The sequence below is a fragment of the Cydia amplana genome, chromosome 5, assembly GCF_948474715.1.
Source record: "Cydia amplana chromosome 5, ilCydAmpl1.1, whole genome shotgun sequence".
NCBI lineage: Eukaryota > Metazoa > Arthropoda > Insecta > Lepidoptera > Tortricidae > Cydia > Cydia amplana.
Window position 1 is genome coordinate 21,032,194 of NC_086073.1, and position 25,002 is coordinate 21,057,195.

General features: G+C 37.4%; 2 protein-coding genes across 2 annotated transcripts; one reads left to right on the forward strand and one right to left on the reverse strand.

Annotated features, from left to right (window-relative positions):
- The first annotated feature begins 12,463 nt into the window (after positions 1–12,463).
- Positions 12,464–15,577, forward strand: LOC134648376 (uncharacterized). The gene is made up of 4 exons (XM_063502904.1): positions 12,464–12,505; positions 14,302–14,420; positions 14,987–15,060; positions 15,358–15,577. The coding sequence occupies exons 2-4, from the start codon at positions 14,303–14,305 to the stop codon at positions 15,568–15,570; spliced, it is 405 nt and encodes a 134-aa protein (XP_063358974.1). The 5' UTR covers positions 12,464–12,505; position 14,302; the 3' UTR covers positions 15,571–15,577.
- A 6,996-nt stretch (positions 15,578–22,573) lies between these two features.
- On the reverse strand, positions 22,574–24,389 carry LOC134648199 (uncharacterized). The gene is made up of 4 exons (XM_063502682.1): positions 24,288–24,389; positions 23,987–24,075; positions 23,614–23,783; positions 22,574–22,697 (listed from the first exon to the last, which is right to left on the reverse strand). The coding sequence occupies exons 1-4, from the start codon at positions 24,367–24,369 to the stop codon at positions 22,574–22,576; spliced, it is 465 nt and encodes a 154-aa protein (XP_063358752.1). The 5' UTR covers positions 24,370–24,389.
- Positions 24,390–25,002: the final 613 nt, after the last annotated feature.

Below are 25,002 nucleotides of genomic sequence, written 5' to 3' on the forward strand. Positions count from 1 at the left end.
TATTGCTCAGAGAAAACTAAATTGACATAAACATATGAAGCCTCCATAACTTGAGAGAGATAACTAAATACTAATAGAAATATGAAATTATATTATTGAGAAGGCAAAGGACATAATTTGACCAAAGGTCTTTTAAGTGTGCCTGATTTTGTTTTAACCAAAGCAACTCTGGCAATACCGTCCTTGCCTGGAAAGAGTTGAGTTATAAGACCTAACGGCCAATGTAGAGGCATAACATTATCTTGAAGGATGACTACAACAGTTCCTTCCTTAATAGGCTGAGAAGGAGTATTCCATTTTTGTCTGGTTTGCAACGTGTGCAAATACTCATCGCGCCACCTCTTCCAAAATGATTGCGTTAAGCGATCTAATAATTGATATCTTTGCAAAAGATGATCAGATGTTACCTCCGCAACAGACGCAGCTGGAAGATATTTCAATGGAGTAACATTAAGAAAATGAGCTGGCGTCAATGCGGAAGGTTCAGCTGGATCAGAGCTTAACACGGATAGCGGTCTAGAATTTAATAAAGCCTCAATTTCACATAGAACTGTCATTAATTCCTGAAATGACAAGATTTGTTTACCTATCGTACGAAACAAATGTGATTTGACGCATTTAACGTTACTTTCCCAACATCCTCCAAAATGTGGAGCACTGGGGGGAATAAATCGCCAAATTATTTTATTGGCTGATAGTTCAGTTTCCCAAGCGTCTCGATACTCATTCGCAAGGAAATTATGAAGTTCTTGCAAATATGTATTGGCTCCCTGGAAGTTGGTTCCGTTATCGCTGTACATATATTTTACAGGACCACGTCTGGATAAAAACCGCTTAAATGCTGACATAAAGCTTGCTGTACTTAAGTCAGTTGCAAGTTCTAAATGAATTGCTCGCGTTGTGAGACATGTGAATAAGCACAAATAAACCTTTTGACTCTTCACGCCTCTTCGTCGAACAGGTGTACAATACAACGGACCAGCGTAATCACAGCCAGTATGTATAAAGGCTTTCTCAACTTGATTTACCCTGCATGCTGGTAAATCTGCCATCATTGGGGAGTTAGCCTTTGGCTTGGTCCGGAAGCAGTAATTGCATAAATGAATGCGATGACGAATAATACATCGAGCTGCTATGATCCAGAATCGATGTCGCATAATAGATATAAGAGTTTCAGGTCCTGCATGTAAATGGTGTCGATGATAATAATCGACCAGTAGGTTAATGATGTGATCACGACGTGGCAATAACAAAGGATGTTTATAATCGTAATCTTCATCAGAATTACTGAGACGTCCTCCGACGCGAAGGATTCCATCTTGAATAAATGGCTTCAGGCTTGCTAAAGCTTTTGTAAACCCTTTTTTCAGGGTCATATCTAAAATATGTTGACTGAAATAAACTCTTTGTAGAGCTCGTACGATTTCTAATTCGGCTGCTGTTAAGTCATCAGCACTAATAGGGCCTTTAGGTAATCGTTTTATAAATTTTAAGATATAGGCAACTGTGCGTACATATTTAACCCATGACGAGAACCGTTTAGACAAATCATAAATTAAGTTGTCGTTCGAATTGTCACAAGTCACTAAAGAAACCGTTTTTTCTTCAGGAACGTTGACTTCGTCTGGTATAAACGCCTGAATCGGCCATTCGTTTTTCGGGAGTTTCATCCATGGAGGGCCTGATAGCCATAGAGGATGGATCACCAGTTGAGCTGGAGTTAAGCCTCTAGACAGGCAGTCGCTTGGATTTTCTGTTCCCTTAATATGATAAAAATGATCGCTTGATAAGTTATCTTGGATCTTGGTAATTCGATTGGCCACAAAAGTTTGCCATCGATGAGGCGACGAATGAATCCAACAAAGTGTCACTGTTGAATCGGAGAAGGCCAACACAGAGTCGATTGGGTATCTGGTTGAGTAGGTATCAACCACCCTTTTTATAAGTTGTGACAATAGCAATGCTGCGCATAATTCCAGTCTTGCTAGGCTGACAACCTTCACGGGCGCTATCTTAGATTTAGCGCAAATTAAATTAATGACACCTCGGTCATCATTAGGAAAAGTGACGTAGGCATAAACCACTCCACCATAAGCTCTTTCACTAGCATCTGAAAAGCCGACTATAGTTAATGAACAGTTTTCAATGACACCAATATGTCTGGGAATGCTAATGTTAGATAGTAGCGGTAGTTCACCTTGGAACTGTTGCCATTGGCGTACAATATGATCAGGCGGCAATTCGTCCCAATCAATTTTCAAAAGCCATAACTCCTTTATTAGAAGCTTAGCGAACACAATTACAGGGGCAACTAGGCCCAGAACATCGAATAGTCGAGCTACCGATGAAAGAATGTTTCTTTTACTACACGGTCGATCGTCGGGACTAACCTGGAACTTGAATACATCTTCACCAGGATACCAACGCAGACCTAAAATCTTCAACGTTGTATCATCGTCGAAGGTGACACTTTGGGATAAATGTAGTCCTTTCGGTATTTCTTTCAGAACAGCTGCAGAATTTGACGACCACTTTGCCAGTTGGAATCCACCTTTCAAGAACAAATCCAGCAGTTGTTTAGTCGCTTGCATAGCTTGGTCTTCATCAATAACGGAACTGGCTACATCATCCATATAAATATCACGAGATGCAATTTCCTTTGCGAGTGGGTATTTATCACCTTCATCAGCTACTAACTGTTTAACAGTTCGCAGTGCCAGAAAAGGACTGCTACGTAGACCGAAGGCTACCCTATTATACTGAAATACCTTTATAGTTTCTTCAGGATTAAACCTATAAAGTATACGCTGATAAGGACGATCCTCCCCCCGTACGTCAATACACAGATACATTTGACGTACATCAGACGTGATAGCAATACCAAACAATCGTAAGTTTAGGAGAATGCAGAACAAGTCAGCTTGAAGACTTGGTCCTGCGTGAAGTATGTCATTTAACGATAAACCGCTTGTGGTCTGTGCACTAGCGTCCAGCACAATTCTAACCTTTGTGGTTATTCTGTCAATTTTGACAATTGCGTGGTGGGGTATGTGATAAGCATCATTTGACTTATCATTTGGAACCTCAGATAAATATTTTTTATCAATATGTTCACGGATAACTTCATCATAAGCTGGTTTTAATTCAGGTTGCTTGACGAATTTTCTTTCAAGCGCTAAAAATCTGCGTTCAGCAGTCTTGTAAGAATCGCCTAAATTGCTTGGGTCCAATTTAAACGGAAGTGCTACTTCATAACGTCCGTCTTCCAAACGATTGATTGTATTCTTGAAAATATCTTCAGCTTTTTTCTCGTCTGGACTATGAATCACTCCTCCATCCAAATCTTCAATTTCCCAGAATTTTTGCATTAAATTTCCGACATCAACCGAAGTAAAATACCCAGCTGCTGAGTAGGAAGCGTTAACTGCGGGAGCATCGCCTAGTATGATGTACCCCAGTGTAGTTTCTAAAGCGTCAGGCAAACCAGGTTCGTTTTCAATTTTATCTGACATTAACAATTTGGTGAATAACTTAACACCAAGAAGTACGTCAATTTCACCTGGAATCGCCCAAGAGTCATCTGCTAGATGTAAATTATCAAACAGATCAGTTGCAGATTGATCAATATGACAGGTCGGTAAATCAGGCGTAATCTCATCTAAAACAAGCGCTTCGATAGTATATTGATGTTTAGGATCATATCTTGACCTAAATGTTAAGTTGACATTTCCTCGGATGGGTTGTGTTATCGTTGTTCCACCTAATCCATTTATTGACGTCACTGGGCTGCTGTGTACAGGAAGACCTAAATTCTTGCAGCACTTCAATGTAACGTAATGTTTCTGTGATCCTGGATCCAGCAGACATCTCAAAACCTTGTCCTTGCCGTTACGCCCACTAGCGAGTACCTGAGCAGTGGCGAGAATTTCCGTCAAGGGTGATGTAGTCTGTCCCGATGCCGAATGAGTACATACAGAGGCACCGTTGTCCTTTACGGATGAACTTGTGCTAGCTTCACTATCATCCTTAGATGAAGACTTGGACTCGTTGTTATTCATTGCAGGTTTTGAGTTTTCGAAGTGTAACGTTGTATGATGTTTGCCTTTACATTTACGACAAGTTTTCTTCGAGGAACATTTCGATGCAGTATGATGCGTGTTCAGACAATTAGTGCACGCGTGAGTTTCCTTAACGATGATGAATTGTAATTTTAAAGGTCTCAGAATAATTTATCCAGCTTGTTTGACTTGATGATTTGTAATTTATTTTGTTGTGGTTTTAATAATTGTTATTTTAATTATTTAACTTGATTGCATGACTTGATATTATAATGTTACGTATAATTCGTGCATGCTCAATTGTGAGACATTGTACTTCTAATTGCATGTAGGTAAACATCTACATAACCACTGTACTCTGGCAAATAAATAAATAATTTGTTGTTCTTTTGATGTTACTTGAAGATGTCTACTACAATTTTATTCTATGAGAGTCCATAAGGTATACGATGTAATAAATTTTCCTAAAATTGGCGTTTGTGTATCAAAGCCACAGGAGATTATTTTTATGATAATACGTTTGTTTTCAGTTAAATGATTGTATTTTTAATTTATAATGATATTTTGTTAAAGACGTGTAACTAAGTAAATAGGGAAAATATTCCGAGGATACTCTTTCGCCACTGTTTCTACACCTCGGTACGTGTGATACTCAAGATGATGAGGTGTGATTTATCAAGGCATAAAATATTTTTGACGATGACGTATTATTATTCAATTTCAATTTCAATGTATTTATTATTGGGCCCTCTTGTAGTTTTAAAGTCAGAGCGACGTCACCTTAAAGCCCAGTTTTCTAGAGGCAGCCATTTTGCAATTCCATTATTCCTGAGTTTGGGTACCTATATTTTAGCTCGCAGTTTTAAACAAGGCAATTTTGTTAATACTATGTTAACGTTGTGGAGTCGTGCACCTAGTTAAAATTCCGTAGTCAACTTTTTTTTAAATAGCCTATTAGTGTGTCCCACTACTGGGCAAAGGCCTCCCCTCTTTCCTGCCACTTGGCTCTGTCCAATGTCCGTAGTCAACTAGGGGCTCAGATTCGCCATGTCCGTCTGTCTGTCCGTCCCCGGGTTTGCTCTGTTAGTGCTAGAAAGCTGCAATTTGGCATCGATGCATGAATCCGACACAGGAGCAGCCGATGCAACGGAGCCACGCCGTTTTATCGACTAAATAACTAGTGTTTAGTTTTAAGTTTATAAAATACATATGTATGTTAGTCTGTAAGGTATTTGTAATATGGGCCTTGTTGCCTGAATTAAATGTCTAAATAAATAAATAATCATGGCGACAAAACGGTAAATTAAAAACTGAAAAAAAAAGTTGCTACCTCCCCTACATGTAAAATGGGGATGACATTTTTGTCGCTTTAGTCCTATGGTATGGGCCTATGGGGTGTCGTTGGATAGGTCTTTCAAAAGGAATAGGAGCCTCCAACAACTATATTTTAACAATGTATATATTTTGGACAATAATTGCCCGGAGAGAGAAAAACGCGCCACCCCCTTAGAATTTAGATTTAACGTACCTACCTAAACCGTCTGATATTGCAATAAATTCAACAAACAGTCGACCTTCTCCAACGTACTGCCCGACCCATCTTATCAAGACCATTTTCTACAGTAAATAAAACCTGCAAAACAAACACAATAGCTCCAGCCGAGTTTCATTTGTGCACTATTGTGCGAGTAATCAGGGCTTCAAGACTTGAAGACTCGAAGGCTGAAGGCTGGGCTTAAATCGAAGTCTCGTGTTCGCCCATTGATGTATTAAATTGAAAAAAAGATAGGTCTTAAAGCATTTAGCGTTGGACTTTTTATATGTAATAGGTAGATTAAGTGGAATTTTTATTTAGGTATATTTTGATAGTTTAAGAAGGCTTTTTCAAGATTGTTACTTTATTAGCAGAAATGTCTGCTGTGTAGAAATGAAAATGAAAACTAACAAGCATTTTATGTAACAAAATACAGGTTGGTGCCTCTTTTTAAGTTTATAAATACCTGTGTTAAGGAACACCGCTCTTCCTTAGTGAGATTACCTAAAAGCTAAAGAATAGAAAAGCAAAACTATGATGATAAGTTGATAAATAATGTAATAGTTCGTCACTCTCACTTCGCTTTCAAAGATTTCATTATGCAATTTTTACAGCAATGTCTTTCCACTCCCGGCAGCTGAGTCTGCATATTTCATGTCTTTAGATTGCCTTACAATAGATCTCGCATCATATCATAAAATGTCAGTACAAACTTGAAGAAGTTCATGTAAACAGCAACACTCTTTAACTGTCCGTCGGTGGACCTTATGGCTTTTGTAATAAGGTTTACAAACTGTCAGTTAACAGTGTGGGCGATAGTGAAGGTAAGGCGTGTAGAATTAGCTTGTTTCTAGGTACATACGAGGTACATCGTACTTAATAGGTCTCAAGCCATAATAGGTCTCTTCTTGGCAACATTTTACAAAATGGTTTTGGTAGAATTAATTTATCTGTACCTAAATGTTTAGTGTTCATTCTGGTATAACATTTATTATGTTGTCATTATTTTTATATTATCTTGTGGACTTCTTGGGATCAACTCTAAGCCCGCAAGAGTCTTTAATTCAAATAAACAAATAAATAGAAATTATGGCCGCTGAATCGCCATCCAAAAATGCTTATTACCTACAATTTGTCTCAAAAGCTGCATCTAGTGGTACCTAGTGATTTCGAGTCTGCATATTTCACGCTATGGCACAGAAGTTGAAGGTCTGGTACCAATTTGAATACGATTACTTTACATGGCGAAGACTGGCTCTTATCGTAGTTTTATACATTTTGCTGTGAAGACAGCGGTCGAGTTATATTTTAACAAAGGGACTAAGTAATAGTATTTAGGGATTGGTAATAAAAATGTCATATAAGATTGTTTCAACTAAAACACTTTGGTGTCGTGTAGAGCTAACTAGGTATTGTTTATTCATTAACCAAATTACACAAACAGTTATAAAAAATATGTAAGTTATAACATGTTACGTTTCACATTACCTACTAGGATGCACTAAATTCAGTTTTAAGCCAAGGTACTTAACGGTCAAGAAATTTTTTTCAGTACCATTTCCTACCTTGTCAGCGTGAGTAGATATGAGGTCCCATAGCGACTTTCATATTGATTGTCATTGTGACAAAGTACGAAATTTAATGGTACGGAAATTAAATTATTCCATTGTAGTAACACCATACCCCAAAGAATTCATTAGAACCTACGCGTCATTTAAAAAGGTCCGTATAGTAGATAAAAGTGATAAATCCATGATCACTTATCATATCACTGCGTAATGTCCTGCATAATGGTAGCTATCTATCGCACCTGTCATAACAACTGCGCCATATGATACAGCCACAGTAGTAGGCCGACATTTAAACATGTTGTGGTGACACCCAAGACGTAATACAAAATAAATAATTCTGACTTAATTGAAGATCGAGAACGCGATGCACTAACTCAGTTATTAAAGTTAATCAAAATTATTTTTAGTAATTTTCTAACAAAATAATTAATTAAAATCTCGATGTGTGGACACACTGTAGCACCTATTTGTCATGTTAACTAATTTTGACAATTAAAACATAAAACTACACTCATATGATGTACACTCGAAAGCAATGAAAATGGGTAACTTTTTATGGTCATTCTCATAGAAGGACACCGTTTTTGTTGCTCTTGAGCGCAGTAACATTATTTTGTACATAATGTCTAATAATGTAATAATTAGCGCTAAGTAGGTACTTGTTTAAAATATTTTATTGCTAAATCAGACAAATCCAAAGTTTTGACGTATTTCAACAAATGTTCGAAGTGACCACCAACTTGCGCTTCACATTATTCTGCACGACGTCGAAGATTCCTCCTGACGATTCTACCAAGTACAAACTGTTTGTGAAGAAATGCTTAAGGCAAATCCTACGTATCTTTTGGCCTAACTGGATCACAAACGCTCACCTATGGAAAATAACCAGACAAGCACCCGTACACAAGGAAATCCAGACGCGGAAATGGCATTGGATTGGGCATATCCTCAGGAAACCTGACACCACCCTGACACCCACCTATCCAATGGCCCTGACCTGGAAGATGCCTGGCACACGGAAACATGGTCGCCCTAAATCTACTTGGCGCCGTTCTGTGGAGCAAGAGCTGGGTGTATTGGGGATGGGGGGAGGAGGCTACCCAAGCTGCCCAGGACCGGAGTCAGTGGAAGGAAAAGATTCGAGCCGTACACCCCAGCAGGGGGTAACAGGATGGAAAGATTAATTAGTTATCATGGCCGCGACGCCATCGCCTACTCGGCGTATATGGGCGTATATTAAAGGATGTACCTATATTACATATTTAAAGTAATAAGTATCTGGGAGACCAAGCTTTGCTCGGAAAACATATTTAAACTCAAAAATGCGCGTTTTCCCAAAGATAAGACCTACCTAGATCAATTTTTCGTCCCCAAAAACCCCTGTAATACTGCTAAACTGCTAGACAATTTTTAAATTTTCATACTGCATGACATTGTATAGGGTAACAACATGTAAGATTCATGATTGTCCTTAATCTGTTTTGACATTTAATTTACTTTATTTTTATTGTTTTGCCCTATTTCTGTTTTCTTAGAGTGTAAGTAAAATTATAATTTTAATTTGTATGACATTTTTATGCGCATGATTTTATATTTTTGTATGTTTTTAATTGTCCTTGATTAATTAGCATGTATATTGACAACGTATCTGTTTTTACTAGCGTGTAAGTGATTTGGTCTAAAACTGTAAGCTTACATTTTGTTCAAAAAATAATGAAATGTATATACCAAATTTTATCGAAATCGTTAGTGCGGTTTCCGACATCCCCGATATGTTTGATTATATATAAAAATAAATAAATAAATATACAAGAATTGCTCGTTTAAAGGTATAAGATTGACACACCTACTGTACCTATCTTACTGCCGTAGCAAAACGGCCAAATAAAGCCTTCAACTAAGGTGAGCTCTCAGGTTCACAGCGGGGAGTGGGGGTGGGTAAAGTAGGGGGGAGTAACAAAGATTGACGACATGTGAGGGGTATTAATAAAACACGGGGTATAATGTTACACTATATTTTTAGTTAAGGTAGTGCCAATTTGGTAAGTGTTTTAGAAGATTTGTTTTATTGGAATTCTGATGTTGAGAAAAGAGAGAAATTGCTTAGTTGAACTATATCATTCTTTTACTGAACATTCTTACTTATTTTATTCGGAATAAATAACCTCCAAGTTATAATAAAACTCAAAATAGTTTAATTTATTCCCTAGTTGTAGGCGTCAACTTTACAAAACCGAAAATCGCCAAGTAATAAAAAACAATTTGCGATTTTAACCTAAATGAATTCAATTTGTTTACTTTGCCTTTTTCTCTGTATCTTTTTCTACTTGAATATTAATTTACTCAGAGGTTGTATTTAATTAAATTAAGGACAGTGTTTAGTTTTTTTAGAGTACAACCACATTCTACTTGAGTTTACTGTGGGGCTAGGTCGATTTGTGTAAGTTTCTCCCATAATATTATTTATTTAACTGATTTGAAATTTTGTACTAAGTAGGTATATTTTATTAGCATCTAATATCGTATTGAGCAACATGGCAATTAAAATAACCGTTGGATTATAACAAAATCTTATGTATTACCAGGATTTAAATGCTTCCATAAATAATATATTAACCAATGCGTAAGAACAGTCTTCTGTAATGTAACACAATATTGTATAATTAAAATAATAATAAATGTATAAAGAAGTCTTTATATCGAACTATGTTTAAACAAGAGACGACTTCCAGAAATGCATGCAAAAACTACAAGCTCAAGGAATTTAGAGTACGGCTTTAAATAAACATAATATCTTAAGTAAACAAATTGCTTTTTAAAATGGAGTATTTTTGTCACAACAAAATGGAGGCAGTAGCGAGACATAACCGGACGATGCCTGCCTTTAGGTATATTAGGTCACCTTTTCATAGAAACTTTGATAAGTAAGTACCTACTTATACAGGCTGTACAGCGTCAGATTTCCTGCAAAATAAAAAAAAATTGCACGCGTTGGGGGTGTTGTTGTTTCCATCATTTGATATTTAACACTATTACCAATTCAGAAGTATAACACGCTTTTTGCCAGCTTGGAGCCTGTGACCCAATTGTTCAGTTCCCTTACCACAATGATTTCTCTTACACGGAACAATTGTGTTCTAGAAATAATTTAATTATGAAAACAGGTAAACCATTGCAGAGGCCAGAGGCGGCATTTGCCGGAGGTAAGCACTATTATAGCAAAGAGATTTAATGGAATCTAAAATGTACTAGTTAATGCTAATATTGGATGGAAGAGATGGACTAAATACTGAGCCCGTACCATGAGTCACTGACAGTGTCAAAACTGACATTTACGCTATCGAGAACGTAATTTACTTTCTATACATCTCGATTACACTAATATGCGAGTACGAGCGAGATGTATAGAAAGTAAAATACGTTCTCGACGGAGTTTATGTCAGTGCCAAACTGATGGTAGCCGTACTAGTCTATGCGATTAAAAGTTACTCTTCTGTTTCATCCCTACACAATGCAGCCAGAGTGCAGTGAATGTAATTCTGTGCAGTAAATAAAAGAGATTGCATTAAAACCCGCGCCCGGGTCAATCTCGAACATTTTTAATCCTTCGCAGTAAATGTACATTTTGTAAGTGGTATTTTATTGCGTGAATAGACTTTGTATTGAAATGCACCAATTGGTACCTTACATATACAGCAACTGAAGAGTGTAATGGATCTTTTAGATACGGCAGTTATGAATGGTTTAGCACATACGTAATTGATATTTGTTTGTATGTTTTGCACGCATAACGTGCATTTATCAGTGACAAAAAATTAATCAGATGAGAGGCGTGGTATGTGAAATTGTTTGCCACCATGGTATAAGTAAAATTATCTTGATGAATCGAAGTTAAAAAGTTACAAAGTAATATCTTACCGTAGGTATATGTACATAGTTACCTTTATAGGTACATAAAAAGTTGTTTATTGAATAAAAATAGCACCCAGACCCGAGATAAAGACCTCTTGATAGCATAACGACTTAAGGCCAGGTTTCTCAATATTTCAATTCAATTTCAATTTCAATTATTTATTCATAAAATTTACATTTTATACGTCATTATACAATTACAGATAGTTAACATATGACAAAACAATAATACCCTATTATGAAAAATCTTATCTGCTTTATCTGCAAAAAACCGGCCAAGTGCGAGTCGGACTCGCGCACAGAGGGTTCCGCACCATCAACAAAAATAGAGCAAAACAAGCAAAAAAACGGTCATCCATCCAAGTACTGACCGCGCCCGACGTTGCTTAACTTCGGTCAAAAATCACGTTTCTTGTATGGGAGCCCCATTTAAATCTTTATATTATTCTGTTTTTAGTATTTGTTGTTATAGCGGCAACAGAAATACATCATCTTTGAAAATTTCAACTGTCTAGCCATCACGGTTCGTGAGATACAGCCTGGTGACAGACGGACGGACGGACGGACGGACAGCGGAGTCTTAGTAATAGGGTCCCGTTTTTACCCTTTGGGTACGGAACCCTAAAAACGGAAAGTATTTAACTGTACTCTGGCAAACTCTCTCTGTCATTAGAAAAAGGCGCGAAATTATAATTTTCTATGGGAGGGCGGGGAGGAGGGGAGGATTTTAATTTTCTATCTTTCGATTATTTTTTTGAAATTTGCTTTTTCCTACTGACGGAAATGGCTTGCCAAACTATAAAAGTTCTTTGACATTTTCTGTTTGGCCCTATAGTTGACTGGTAGATAATGCCACGCCACGCACAAGGCATTAAGTTCGCCATTTGTACCTTTTGTACGTGTAATGAAGTTTAAAATAAATATTTATTAATTCCTTTGCCTTAGTGTTAGATTATTTTTAATTTTCGTGAAAAAATAACTCTATAAAACGCATAGATAAAACGGTAATATTTCAAATCAGATAAAATAGTTCATAGACCAGGGCCTCTAGAACTGTGTCGTATGCATAATTATTAGACTGCCGTGTGACTTCTGATCCCTGTAGTAGTGTTCCTAGGCTTCAAGAAACCCTATGTTGCCAGGCTAAAAAGTGGTGCCCCAGTAGTTACCACCAGCCCCTTTAACTTCCCCTTAAAATTTCCATAAATTCGCTGTTGAAAAAATGACAAAAACTATGCAAAAATTAAGGCTAACCCTTAACATTTTATTTATACTTTGCAGTAGCCATTATTAGTTGGAAGTTCACAGAATCACCGCGACGTGTCAACCGACAACACTACAGTGTTGTTGTGTGTAGTCGGTGATTGTCGTCAACACTATCTGTTGTCAGTAACTCTGATTCGTTTCAAACTATAAATACACTATTTAAGGTGAGTTAAAACTATCTGAAGAGCAAAAAAGCGGCCAAGTGCGAGTCGGACTCGCCCATGAAGGGTTCCGTATTTAGGCGATTTATGACGTATAAAAAAAACTACTTACTAGATCTCGTTCAAACCAATTTTCGGTGGAAGTTTACATGGTAATGTACATCATATATTTTTTTTACTTTTATCATTCTCTTATTTTAGAAGTTACAGGGGGGGGGACACACATTTTACCACTTTGGAAGTGTCTCTCGCGCAAACTATTCAGTTTAGAAAAAGCGGCCAAGTGCGAGTCGGACTCGCCCATGAAGGGTTCCGTATTTAGGCGATTTATGACGTATAAAAAAAAAACTACTTACTAGATCTCGTTCAAACCAATTTTCGGTGGAAGTTTGCATGGTAATGTACATCATATATTTTTTTTAGTTTTATCATTCTCTTATTTTAGAAGTTACAGGGGGGGGGACACACATTTTACCACTTTGGAAGTGTCTCTCGCGCAAACTATTCAGTTTAGAAAAAAATGATATTAGAAACCTCAATATCATTTTTGAAGACCTATCCATAGATACCCCACACGTATGGGTTTGATGAAAAAAAAAATTTTGTGTTTCAGTTCGAAGTATGGGGAACCCCAAAAATTTATTGTTTTTTTTTCTATTTTTGTGTGAAAATCTTAATGCGGTTCACAGAATACATCTACTTACCAAGTTTCAACAGTATAGTTCTTATAGTTTCGGAGAAAAGTGGCTGTGACATACGGACGGACAGACGGACAGACGGACAGACAGACAGACATGACGAATCTATAAGGGTTCCGTTTTTTGCCATTTGGCTACGGAACCCTAAAAATGATATTAGAAACCTCAATATCATTTTTGAAGACCTATCCATAGATACCCCACACGTATGGGTTTGATGAAAAAAAACTTTTTGAGTTTCAGTTCGAAGTATGGGGAACCCCAAAAATTTATTGTTTTTTTTTCTATTTTTGTGTGAAAATCTTAATGCGGTTTACAGAATACATCTACTTACCAAGTTTCAACAGTATAGTTCTTATAGTTTCGGAGAAAAGTGGCTGTGACATACGGACGGACAGACAGACGGACAGACGGACAGACGGACAGACGGACAGACGGACAGACGGACAGACAGACAGACAGACATGACGAATCTATAAGGGTTCCGTTTTTTGCCATTTGGCTACGGAACCCTAAAAAGGCCATCACGGCGCAGTCCGCGTCAAAAGTAGTGGATGGGAGTACGCATAAGTAACCATCAATCTGTAATAGCTTTACAAGTAGAGATATACCTATTGTGTCTCTACCTACACTTAATGTAAAACAATTTACCCTGCTTACTTGAACCCCATATGTGTAGTTTAATATATGTTTTAAGCTTTTTCCTTAAGCTCTTGTTATTGCTTAATTATTCAATCAATCAATCAATCAATATTTTATCTAATACCTTTAATCTGTCAGCTCCCACGGCTCATATATGAACCAGAACGCTTATGGTGACGTCATATCGTGGGATTCGACAGGTTAAACGAGCAATCTTGTATATTTATGTACCTATTTATTTATATGTTTATATATTTCGGCAATCTCGGGAACGACTCTAACGATTTCGATGAAATTCGCTATGTGGGGGTTTTCGGGGGCGAAAAATCGATCTACCTAGGTTTTATCTCTGGGAAAACGCGCATTTTTGAGTTATTATGTGTTTTCCGAGCAAAGCTCGGTCTCCCAGATATTTTGTTATAATATGGTTAACATGGGATCTTCATGATGGGTTAACAGTATGCAGGTCATCGCCTCGCTCGTCGCGGTCCTCGCTGTTAGCTCGGCCGCCTACGTCCCTCGCATCATCACGGCTCCTACCACGAAGGTTGACTACCACTGCTCAACGCTGATGCTTGGTGAGTTTAGGGAGCATGCATGAACTGTAGGGGGCAGCACAGAGCGTTCATTGGTGGGGAGCATAATGTAATACTTTTATCTTTTTATGGTAGACTACCTACTTAGCGCTGTAGGCGCTTAAAGGCGTAAGTTGTTTAAGTTTTCGATTCAGGTCACGAGGTGGCCGATCCTCCGACACGCACGGCCTCTCTTGTAAATTATAAACTAAAGAAGATACTCAAAATATAATTTACCCAGGTAAGTACCCAAGGGTAAACCGAGGTGAATTGGATCAAACTCTTCTTCTTCTTCGGCAGAAAATTAGGTAAATACAACATTTTAAACAGGCTCATAATAAAAAAAAAGGAAACAAAACATTTTTAAGGAAAAATCATTTGTTTTTTATTTTATTTTATGGTAGGTACCTATAGAAAATACGATAACTAAAACGAGTCACTCACGGGAACTTCAGCGGGAGCACGTGTTGGTGGTCCGTGGCGGTCCCGTTTAGTGTCCCACGCAAGTTGTATTTTTTTTTAATTGTTATTTAAATAACTCTATAATTGAAATATGATTCTTGTTGCAGGACGCAAAACAGGAGATCAGATTCAGATGCCAAAACGAACTGTTGGATCACATGATTACCTTTATGTTGCCGATGTAAGTGCATATTCATTTAATTAATTAAATCATCACTACATAGTATAAAACAAAGTCGCTTCCCGCTGTCTGTCTGTCTGTATGTATGCTTAGATCTTTAAAACTACGCAACGGATTTTGATGCGGTTTTTTTTTATAAGTAGATAGAGTGATTCAAGAGGAAGGTTTATGTATAACTTGTTAACCCGTGCAAACCCGGGGCGGGTCGCTAGTTAAAAATAAGACAAGAATGAAATAAATATATAAAAATTAGAAAAAATAATTTATGCTCGTCTCAACCCAACTTTTTTTTGACAGGGTTGCTTCAAGCAGCAGAAGAAGTGGGTAGGCGAGAACGTGACGGCCTGCGACAGCGTGGGTTCCTGGCCGCCCACCGTCCTGCCGCTCGGCGCCGGCAGCTTCTCCCCCCTTTACATTAACTGCGCGCAGGAGAACCCCCATCCGTGCTACGAGCTGATCATTGTTCATGTCACGCTGTATTGTGAGCCGAAGAGCTTGAATAGCTTGTAAATTTCAATTTTTTTTAATAATTTGTCTTTATTTCCTCCTTATTCATACAACTCAGTAAACCTCTATCACATTTTGTCCCATTCTAAGAAACACATTTTAAAAGTTTTAAAACTGACGGATAAGGAATAAATATTACAAGGTTAAATATTTTACCCTAAAACGTGTCATATCATGCTATGCAGTATGCTTTCATTATTACCCACTAACATTAAGTACTCAATCTAACCTTACCTTTTTACTAACCCCCTTACGCGGTTTCGCGTGTCAATGTTTAAAATTAGACTTTGAAATTGGTTCCTCGAGCAGATGTTCTACTTATAAATCTGTGTCATAGAATAAGAATAATGTATATTATATATAATACCTACATATTGTAGTCCTTATTTGACATGTAATTATTAATAATGATTATGATTATGAACTTTTTATCCTGTAACATTTTTTTTAACTTAAAATAAATAAAAGTCCCAACTTACGACGAGTATAATAATTTCACCGTTCAGTCTCACAATAAATAAGCTGGAGGGTGCGTCATAACGCGACGTCACTAAGATATACGGTGTCCTATTTCCCCCGGTCTCCCCTATCGCAGCAAATTGTCCATCTAATCGAACTGCGTCGTTCACAAACGACCGTACATTGTGATGTTCAGTCTAAGAAATTAATTTTCGTATCATTTCGTATCTTGTCACAGCTCACAGTGACAATCAATATAAAAGTAGCTAGGGACCTCATACTATTGTCACTGTGACAAGGTACGAAATAGTACGGAAATTAAATTCCTTGAACCGTACGAGACGACGTAAGAGCGAGACGAGAAGGGCGCAATATGTATACACTCGTTCTCAGCGTGTCTCGGGGTGTCTACGAGTGTGTACTGCCGGCATTACACCGGAATTGTAACAAGTAAAGTCGCACCACCGCATGTATGGTGTGTGTCAACGCCAGGTGGTGGAGAATAAGAAATGTGACTAACTGTATGCCACTCTCCCGCCCTTCCATTCCATCGGCCATTTCAACTACTATTACTTTTTAGGGTTCCGTACCCAAAAGATAAAAACGGGACCCTATTACTAAGACTTCGCTGTCCGTCTGTCTGTCTGTCCGTCTCTCTGTCACCAGACTGTATCATGAACCGTGATAGCTAGATAGTTGAAATTTTCACAGATGATGAATTTTCCCATACAACAAACGTGATTTTTTGCCGTTTTTTGCGTAATGGTACGGAACCCATCGTGCGCGAGTTTGACTCGCTATCAGCCGGTTTTATTGTAATATCACATAGGTGGCAAACAAGCATAAAACTCGCCTCACGGTAAGTATATAGCATAGACGCCTGCAACTCGCGTTGCCGACTCTTTCTAAATCAGTATACTCCCTCTTTGAAGAACCCCATACAGTAGCCCCGGGGGCAAACCTCCTAAACTAAACTTTAAATAAAATGGCCCAGTTCTGTTATACTGGTATTTTGAAAGAATAAGCGGTGATGTTTTGTGAATGCTCGTTCCGCTGCAAGACTCTATCTATTACAGTGTCAATACAATAGCTTACCGAGCCAAAGATTTTGTATGCATGTAACATTTCTTTTCGCTATTTTTTTTACATCTAGTAACGAAAATATATCAGCCATAGTGATTCCCCCAAAGGGGACTACGGCATTCGTTATACAAATTTCCTGTAACCAGCAGGCGGGCCATATCATAGAGAAATAAGTAAGACAAGAGTGCTCACTCCATACATCAGTTCAGACTATTAATTTCAGTGTCTACATCTAGCATCGAGTAGCGGAACTATCAGTACTGCTACTTGACAATAGATGTCGCACCGACCGGAAAGTCTTATCTCAACAGCATAAGACTTTCCGGTCGGTGCTACATCTATTGTCAAGTAGCAGTACTAATAGTTCCGCTACTCGATACTAGATGCTAATAGTCTTTTTGGTACTAAAACTGATGTACGGAGTGAGCACTCTATGTATTTTTTTTTCTCTATGGCCATATCGACCGATGAGACTGGCCCCGTAGACAACATGCCAATCGCTAACGCTCCGTATCGAACGAAACGCAACTGTAATTGTCACACTAATATGGAAGAGTGATAGAGAAACGCAAAGCGAATCGATGGCGAAGCGATAGCGGTCGTCACCTTAGTACCTAGGCCGGCTGGTCCCGTAGACAAGATGCCAATCGCTAACGCTACGTACTGTTAAATGGCGAAACCTGGCGGCCTAGCCAAGGTGGCAATCGCTATCGCTTCGCCATCGAATCGCTTTGTGTCTCTCTATCACTCTTCTATATTAGTGTGACAGTGACAGTTGCGTTTCGTTAGCGATTGGCATGTTGTCTATCGGGCCTGAATCTTTAAAAATGCGTTTTCAGCAAACACGCATAGAGATCTCGTAACTTTGGTTCGCTCTAAAACTCGGTCGTTCGTGACAATGGTAACACTGCAATTTAGAAAATGACGTGTCTTGTACAGTTGAACGGAGCTTGTCGGAACGTCTTGTGACGTGTATTACACGAAAGGATTTTATGTTTCAGATAACTGTTCCTTGGAAGCAATTGTTTCAGTAATAGTGTAATATCGAATTGGTGTACCTAAATAATAGATGTACCTAAGATGTGTAGAAATAAGTTTGAAAATTGTGACGGAATACCTTATTACCAATTAATGATGTCTATGTCTATGTCTACTAACAAAACTTGTCGGGAAAAGGTACCGTTCGGATTCAGACTGCGCCAGCAGTACTACTGCAGTATTACTAAAACTAAATACCTAGTGAAAACAAAAGGAATTAGGATAATAAATATTAAAAGGTACGTACGTGACTATTGAGACAATGACATCATTATCTCAATACTCTCGTACGTACGTAAATAATTAAATACAAAACAAAACAAAACTAAATAATTAAAATGCTTGTCCAAAAACGTTACGGAGTGTACCTATATAAAATATAATGGCACAACGCACAATATTGATAGCAATCGACATTTCGATCAACCCCGTCGCATATTTCACTCTCGTATCGCAGAATCTATTATGTTGAGACATTTATCATGTTTTGTGAAAGCTGCTTTTTTATTCTAAATAATACTTTCGCAACAAGTAACTTTTGTAGTTTTCATTAATATACAATTTTTTTTTTTTCGGCCTATCTAAGTTGAAAGAAAATACCGATAGACACTTAAAAACTGAAAGAAAATAGTCACGTGACTTCGTAGCATCTGTCATCCCGATTTTTTTTTTTTTCGTTTGGTGTTTGTCGATATACTTTTGTCATATTGGCTACGCCCTGAGGTTGAAGTTTTAAACTTAAGATCTAGTGTAATTTTATAATAAATGACTAAAGCTTCCGTTGCCAAATCACCGCTTCATTCTATTCATGCCTCAAACTTTATATCTATGAGCCTTTGTAACTTTCTATTTGAAATATTTGAACACTAGTACTACCTACGTCAAAGTATTTATTTTACCCAGAATTTAACTATTACAATATATATACTAAAAAGAATGGTTTTCTAGTATATATATCTAGTCTAGATTTTGGCGCCGTTATTTTTCCTTTAATTTAAAAACCTCACACGAGAATTGAAAATATCCTAACCATCATTATCTAGGTAACCACAGTACCCTTTTTGCGGCTACATAAAACTGTGAACGCACTAAAGTTAGACATCAAAACATGAAATTTGCTACAGTAAGTACATAAACGTTTACTAAGCCATTTGGGTAAGTGAAGCCTAGTGCTATAAACGAGCACCTTTCTCTCTAATGCGGAAAGTTTTTACATTATGTTAGGTCCGCGGCGGGACCTTAGAGTAATGTGGCTTCAGGTGAGATAAAACGATATGACTGCTCTTTAGGGTTCCGCAACTCAAAAGGAAAAAATGGAATCACCATTTGTAAATCATTTTTATGTATCGCGGGTGTAATAAAGTATTTCCTGCACATTACACATATTGTCCCCCATGTCACAGAATAAGTAATAGTATCCACTGTCGTGCATATAGCTATCGCAGTTTAGAGAGAGGCGAATGGAAATATGATATATAAATGTCAATACCTATATAAAATATAACTAAATATAAATATTGTAAGGAAAATATTACACAACCTAACCTAGCCCCACAGTAAGCTTGATAAGGCTTGTGTTGTATAAATACTTACATAGAAAACATCTGATTCAGAAACAAATATTTGTGATAAACACACAAGTAAATGCCCTTACCGGGATCGAACCTGGAACCTCCTGTTTTGTTGGCAAGATCACTATCAACTAGGCTACGGAGGCCGTTAATGGTGAAGTGCATTAGTTAATTTATTTTAAGTTAAATAAACATTTACCTCGGTAGAGCTTTCACCTTAATAAACCCAACAAAATAAACAATTAAGTAAGTACAAGATTCATAAGATTAATGCAACTTGGAAGCACTAAACAAATCTTTAAAGGGTATTTGCGTTGAATCTTGGAATCTGAGCTGCAATTCATAATAACCCAGGCTTTTAGGATGTCTAATAAAACGTTGATCTCTGCTTAAGGAGCAGTAGGTTCAGCCAACAGAGTTTTTCAAAAATCGTAGCGCTTATGTGGATCACAATACGGTTGCTAAAATTTTAATACCTAAGTAATCTTGCGGCATTTCTTTAATAAATTTATATCGATTCGAACCCCGATAAGCTTCAAAAACATGATATATCCGCGAACCCGGCACGCACAACCATCTCGCTCACGTATCCAGTGAGAGTGAGAGAAGAACCTGAACCTACGAGGTCTTAAATGAAACATATTAGGTTATGACTCAAGAGTCCTGCGACATTGAGAATCAACTTTTAACTGGATGTATCAACTCTCAAGGTAATAAAGTAGTTTTTGAATACAGCATCTAAGATGATTAAATGCAGCACTAGGGAGATTAAGTACTTACATCTGTATAATGCTGAAATATGAAAGATTGAAGAAAACTCACTGAAATCTGAAAAGTTCAGCCGCATAAACTGAGATTTAGAGTTTACTACTTGAGCTTGATGCTTATTTCATTCACAAATTTTATAAAATGATTCCCATTTAAATTTGTAAAACAAAACGACGAAAACTTTAAACTAGTACCTAGTTCATGTAATTTAAGCTCGTGTCATGTAATTTAAGCTTGTCGTTTTAAAATGAGAGGGCTTCGATTGTATGGGAGCGGCTTCTTGGCGGCGGGTTTGTGTAACTCCTAACTACTATCCGTCATAACTAATCGACAGGTTACAATTAACCTTTCTCATCCAGACCCAATCACAAGTTTCTACATCCCTACACAAGACCAATTTTCAACTCAATATTTTCACTTCTACCATTCAATTCACCTTGCAATACTATTTGAAGACTAGCGAGCCATTTTCATCCTAATGTTAATGGACGAGGGTCAAAATCGGTTTGTTTCAGAAAGGCGAGCATTGAAACAATCCCTCTTTCTTAACGGAAATATTTTTAATTGGCTCCTGGACTATCTAGACTGCAGTGGTTCTCAAACTTTATGTGGTGGTATTGCACATTACATGTGATATTAATAATGAGTGCAGCCCACATAGATAATGTACACAATAATAGTTAGGTAGATGTTTAGATTATAATTTGTTATGACGAATCAATTATGCAGAGTGCGGCTTTAAACGGGAGATCGTGGGTTTTGATTTATTAAGAAATCGTGAGGAATATTTTAAGAAAGCCTTTACTCCTCCAAATCTTATTGACATATATTCACTGTTGACTGTGTTAACATGTTTGGTAAAAATGTATTTTAAATAACCTACAGACTTGTAGACATTTCTAGTATACCTACACACATACAACTTGTCAGTAGAAAAAGGCGAGAAATTAAAATTTTCTTTGGGAAGTCAACTCTTCGCGGCTACATTTTTAATTTTTCATGTCATTAAAATTATGATATCACTATAAATGTTGTATTGACACGTGAAAGTACCCTTGAGGCCTACTTAAAGAAAAAAAAATTTTTTAATTTTATTTTAAGTTTTGTTTGACATGTATTCCGTTATTTATTTACGTATTCTGAAATTTCTGAACTTATCTTATAAATTGTTAGTGTTACTAGTTTGTATTGTTTTTTGATTATCATTGTTGACATTTTATAATTATACGTTTGCATGCTACATTATTGACGACCATAATGTAAATTCATATAGATTAGCGTAAGAATAATTTATACTGTAATTTATCATTATGAAATAAATAAACTAAACTAAACTAAACATCGTTAAAAAGTATTTAAAAGTGTAAAGTACTCAAACATAATAAGCTATCTATAGACTTATGCCATGAGAAATTGTTGACTCCTGTATGTCTAAAGTTTGAGCAGCGCAGTCGTAGACTAATTGTGCCTGCGAGATTGTCCGAGATGGCCGTTTGACCAATTACTGTCTCCGTTATCGCTCCGGTGAACTGGTTATTTCTCGATTGTTCCATCTCGATTTGTAGTGGCGCAGCGTAAGAAAAAGAGTAGTTCATCTTCAATTTATATGCCGCAATATATTGGTTCTAGCGACCAGAGTATAGTTATGATATTATGATGATTAATACGTCCACAGCAAACTTATCATATTACCTTTTTTTTTAATGTACAATTACCTGTTAATTTATTTATTGGAGAAAATACAGTTATCATAATAGTTTCCTGTGGACGTATTAATATTATGAAACAGAACCAAACTTTTTGAGTTGACATTTGGTTCATGATAGACGTTGAAAGCTATACTTACCTTACCACAGCTAATAGAGTCACGGAATATGATCAGTTTGACACTACCTTCCATACGGGCGCGTAAAAATAAACTGTCAAAGCACCCGACGGTCCCATACCTTTTGTGTAGGAAAGTTTCAACATTATAATTTATACTTTTTTTTTCATTATATGAATTTAAACCAAATCCATACTTTCCATATTTCATCCATATATTAATTTTTTTTATGTATCCGGAAAATATAATGTAGTCGGCGGTGTTAGCGCACCATCCACGCCGCCGCCACCATGTCGCCGCGTGATGCCACCGCCGCCGACGCCACCACCGCTATGTCGCTCGGCTGCTCGCTGCTTGCGCTCGGCGCCCTGCCCATCGCTGCTGACCTGACCCATATATCAGAATCAGAATCAGAATAGCCATTTATTATATTAACATGCTTAGTATATTGTTTACAGTATTTACGTTCATTATTGATTATATTATAATATTTATTTTATATTTAACGAATTAATTTTATTGACCCTTAAAATGGCCTCTCCTTCAAGGGAGTAGAAGGAGGCGTGGTAATAAACTCCATGGGTTACCAGCCCTGCTAGGAGTATTCAGATACTTAAACTTAAACTAGGAAATGTATTTTCATTTATTCATTTTACGCTATGTTCTAATGTATTATTATTATTATTATATATTTTTTTTAAATTAACATTTTACTTAGGTAAATGCGTTTTTTAAAAAGGAGGTCGTTCCATGTTTCTCGGTCCCGGGCCGCGCGCCGCCAGAGCGGATAGCGCGCGCTTAGTTCGTCGTTCGCTCGGTTGCTCGCTGCTTGCGCTCGGCGCCCTGCCCATCGCTGCTGACCTGGCCCATATATACCATCATCCTTTTTATAATCGTATGTTGAAAATGTAATCTAAATCTCTTTGTGTGAATTTAATGAATTGTGATTAAACTGACATACTTAGACTTAGGTACTTATTAATATTACACCTATGACATGTAAAACTAGTAACTTGATGATTAAAGGAATATGAATATATGACAACAAAAGTAATACATAATCACTAAAATGTATATTATACATACATATACATAATACATAAATGTTTAATGGTTTTTGCCCATCAGTGGAGCTTAAATTGATTGCATGCCCAAATTGAGCAGTTAATGATTTGTATAGTATGTCATGGCCTTAAACAAATGTATTCTCTTACGTCTTTCCAATTAAATAAAATCTTTTCAGCAGTATAATTATAATTTTCGTATATTTATGGTCTAGCGACATATGTCCCAGTACAGTACTGTATGATTTGCACGTGGACTCCAGAAGGACAACCCCCGGGCTCGCAGCGCACCTCCGCTCGGGTCATGTTGGAGCTGAGACGTGGCGGGAGTCCTTCCGAGAACGTGCGGCTGGAGTGGCTATTGCAGGCGTTTATTGTCACGCCTACTGGTTTTCCGAATCCGCAGGACTGCGTATTAAACAAAAAAAAAACATTATTGTAACTAAGGTACCGGCTGCCACTTCGTCTTTCTTCCTCAGGCCTCATACTATATTAATAATTCAATCGAAATCGGTTGAGCTGAGACTTGAGCGGTTTAAGCGTGAAGAGGTAACAGAATGACAGAGTTACTTTCACATTTATGATATTATTATAGTAGGGATAAAACTTACGTCGTCAATGTTAATGACTTTCCCATTTTCGGCTTCAAAACTAGAAACTTCAAATGGCCCTAAAAGTTCCACGTGGTCTGTGTCGTTTCCTGTGAACAAAAGAATTAATTATTAATGAAAACTGGCAATATTATTAAAAAGTCTAGGTATTAGAATTCAGAAAACAAATAATATCAAGACTTCGATTTAAGCTGTCGTGAGTCGTGATCTCCCGTATTTTTAGTCACTTGCGCAACATCTCGCACGAGTGACTACAAATACGTATGTTAAACCGTAAAATTAGGGTTATACCAAGACTCACCATGTACGTTTGAAGTGCAAACGGCGTCGGCGGCAGCGAGCAGCGCGGCGAGCGCGAGCAGCGAGCGAGCGAGCGACGACATGGCGGCGGCGGCGGCGGCGGCGGCGGTCGCAGCGGCGAGAATGGCACTAAATTACGAGTATACGCGCCAGTCAAGTGAGTAATCTAGAAATAAATTTTTTATTAATAGTAATACGTGTATTGGGCACATCCTGTACAGTTGTGAGCAATCAAATTGCTCCGGCGCTACACTTAACACAAATGAGATGATTCAGCCTCATTCACAAGGATACTTTAGTCTTAAATTGCAACCTAATTCGATTATCTTATAAGGTCTAACTCGACTAGGAGGCTAATTTGAACGTACATTTTGATATCAAAATAATGTAATTTAGTTATCAGTGGCGCATGCATTTCGCTCATAGTTGCCCGTACAGGTAGGTACACGTATTGGCGTAAGCGAGACGCACTGACGGGCGAGTGAGACGCTTTAGAAACCTTTAATACTAAAATACCTACTATCTAAGTAGGTAGATTTCTTTGTGATTTTGTGATATTTTAAGTATTATTAACATGTAATTTTCAATTTAGAATTACAAATAAATATTTTTTTCAATTACAAATAAAATATACAATGTAATCTATAAGTAGGTAAGAGTCCAATACTTTTAAGAACCCCCATACTGCAATGCCACGAGAAGTTCTTGGCTTCTCT

Excerpts from the sequence above, each read along its gene's own strand:
- LOC134648376 (XM_063502904.1), top strand. The coding sequence starts at position 14,303 with ATGCAGGTCATCGCCTCGCTCGTCGCGGTCCTCGCTGTTAGCTCGGCC. Across the intron at positions 14,421-14,986 it reads CTGCTCAACGCTGATGCTTG|GACGCAAAACAGGAGATCAG; the intron begins GTGAGTTTAGGG and ends TTCTTGTTGCAG. Across the intron at positions 15,061-15,357 it reads ATTACCTTTATGTTGCCGAT|GGTTGCTTCAAGCAGCAGAA; the intron begins GTAAGTGCATAT and ends TTTTTTTGACAG.
- LOC134648199 (XM_063502682.1), bottom strand. The coding sequence starts at position 24,369 with ATGTCGTCGCTCGCTCGCTCGCTGCTCGCGCTCGCCGCGCTGCTCGCT. Across the intron at positions 24,076-24,287 it reads TTGCACTTCAAACGTACATG|GAAACGACACAGACCACGTG; the intron begins GTGAGTCTTGGT and ends TTTTGTTCACAG. Across the intron at positions 22,698-23,613 it reads GTCCACGTGCAAATCATACA|GTCAGCAGCGATGGGCAGGG; the intron begins GTACTGTACTGG and ends TATATGGGTCAG.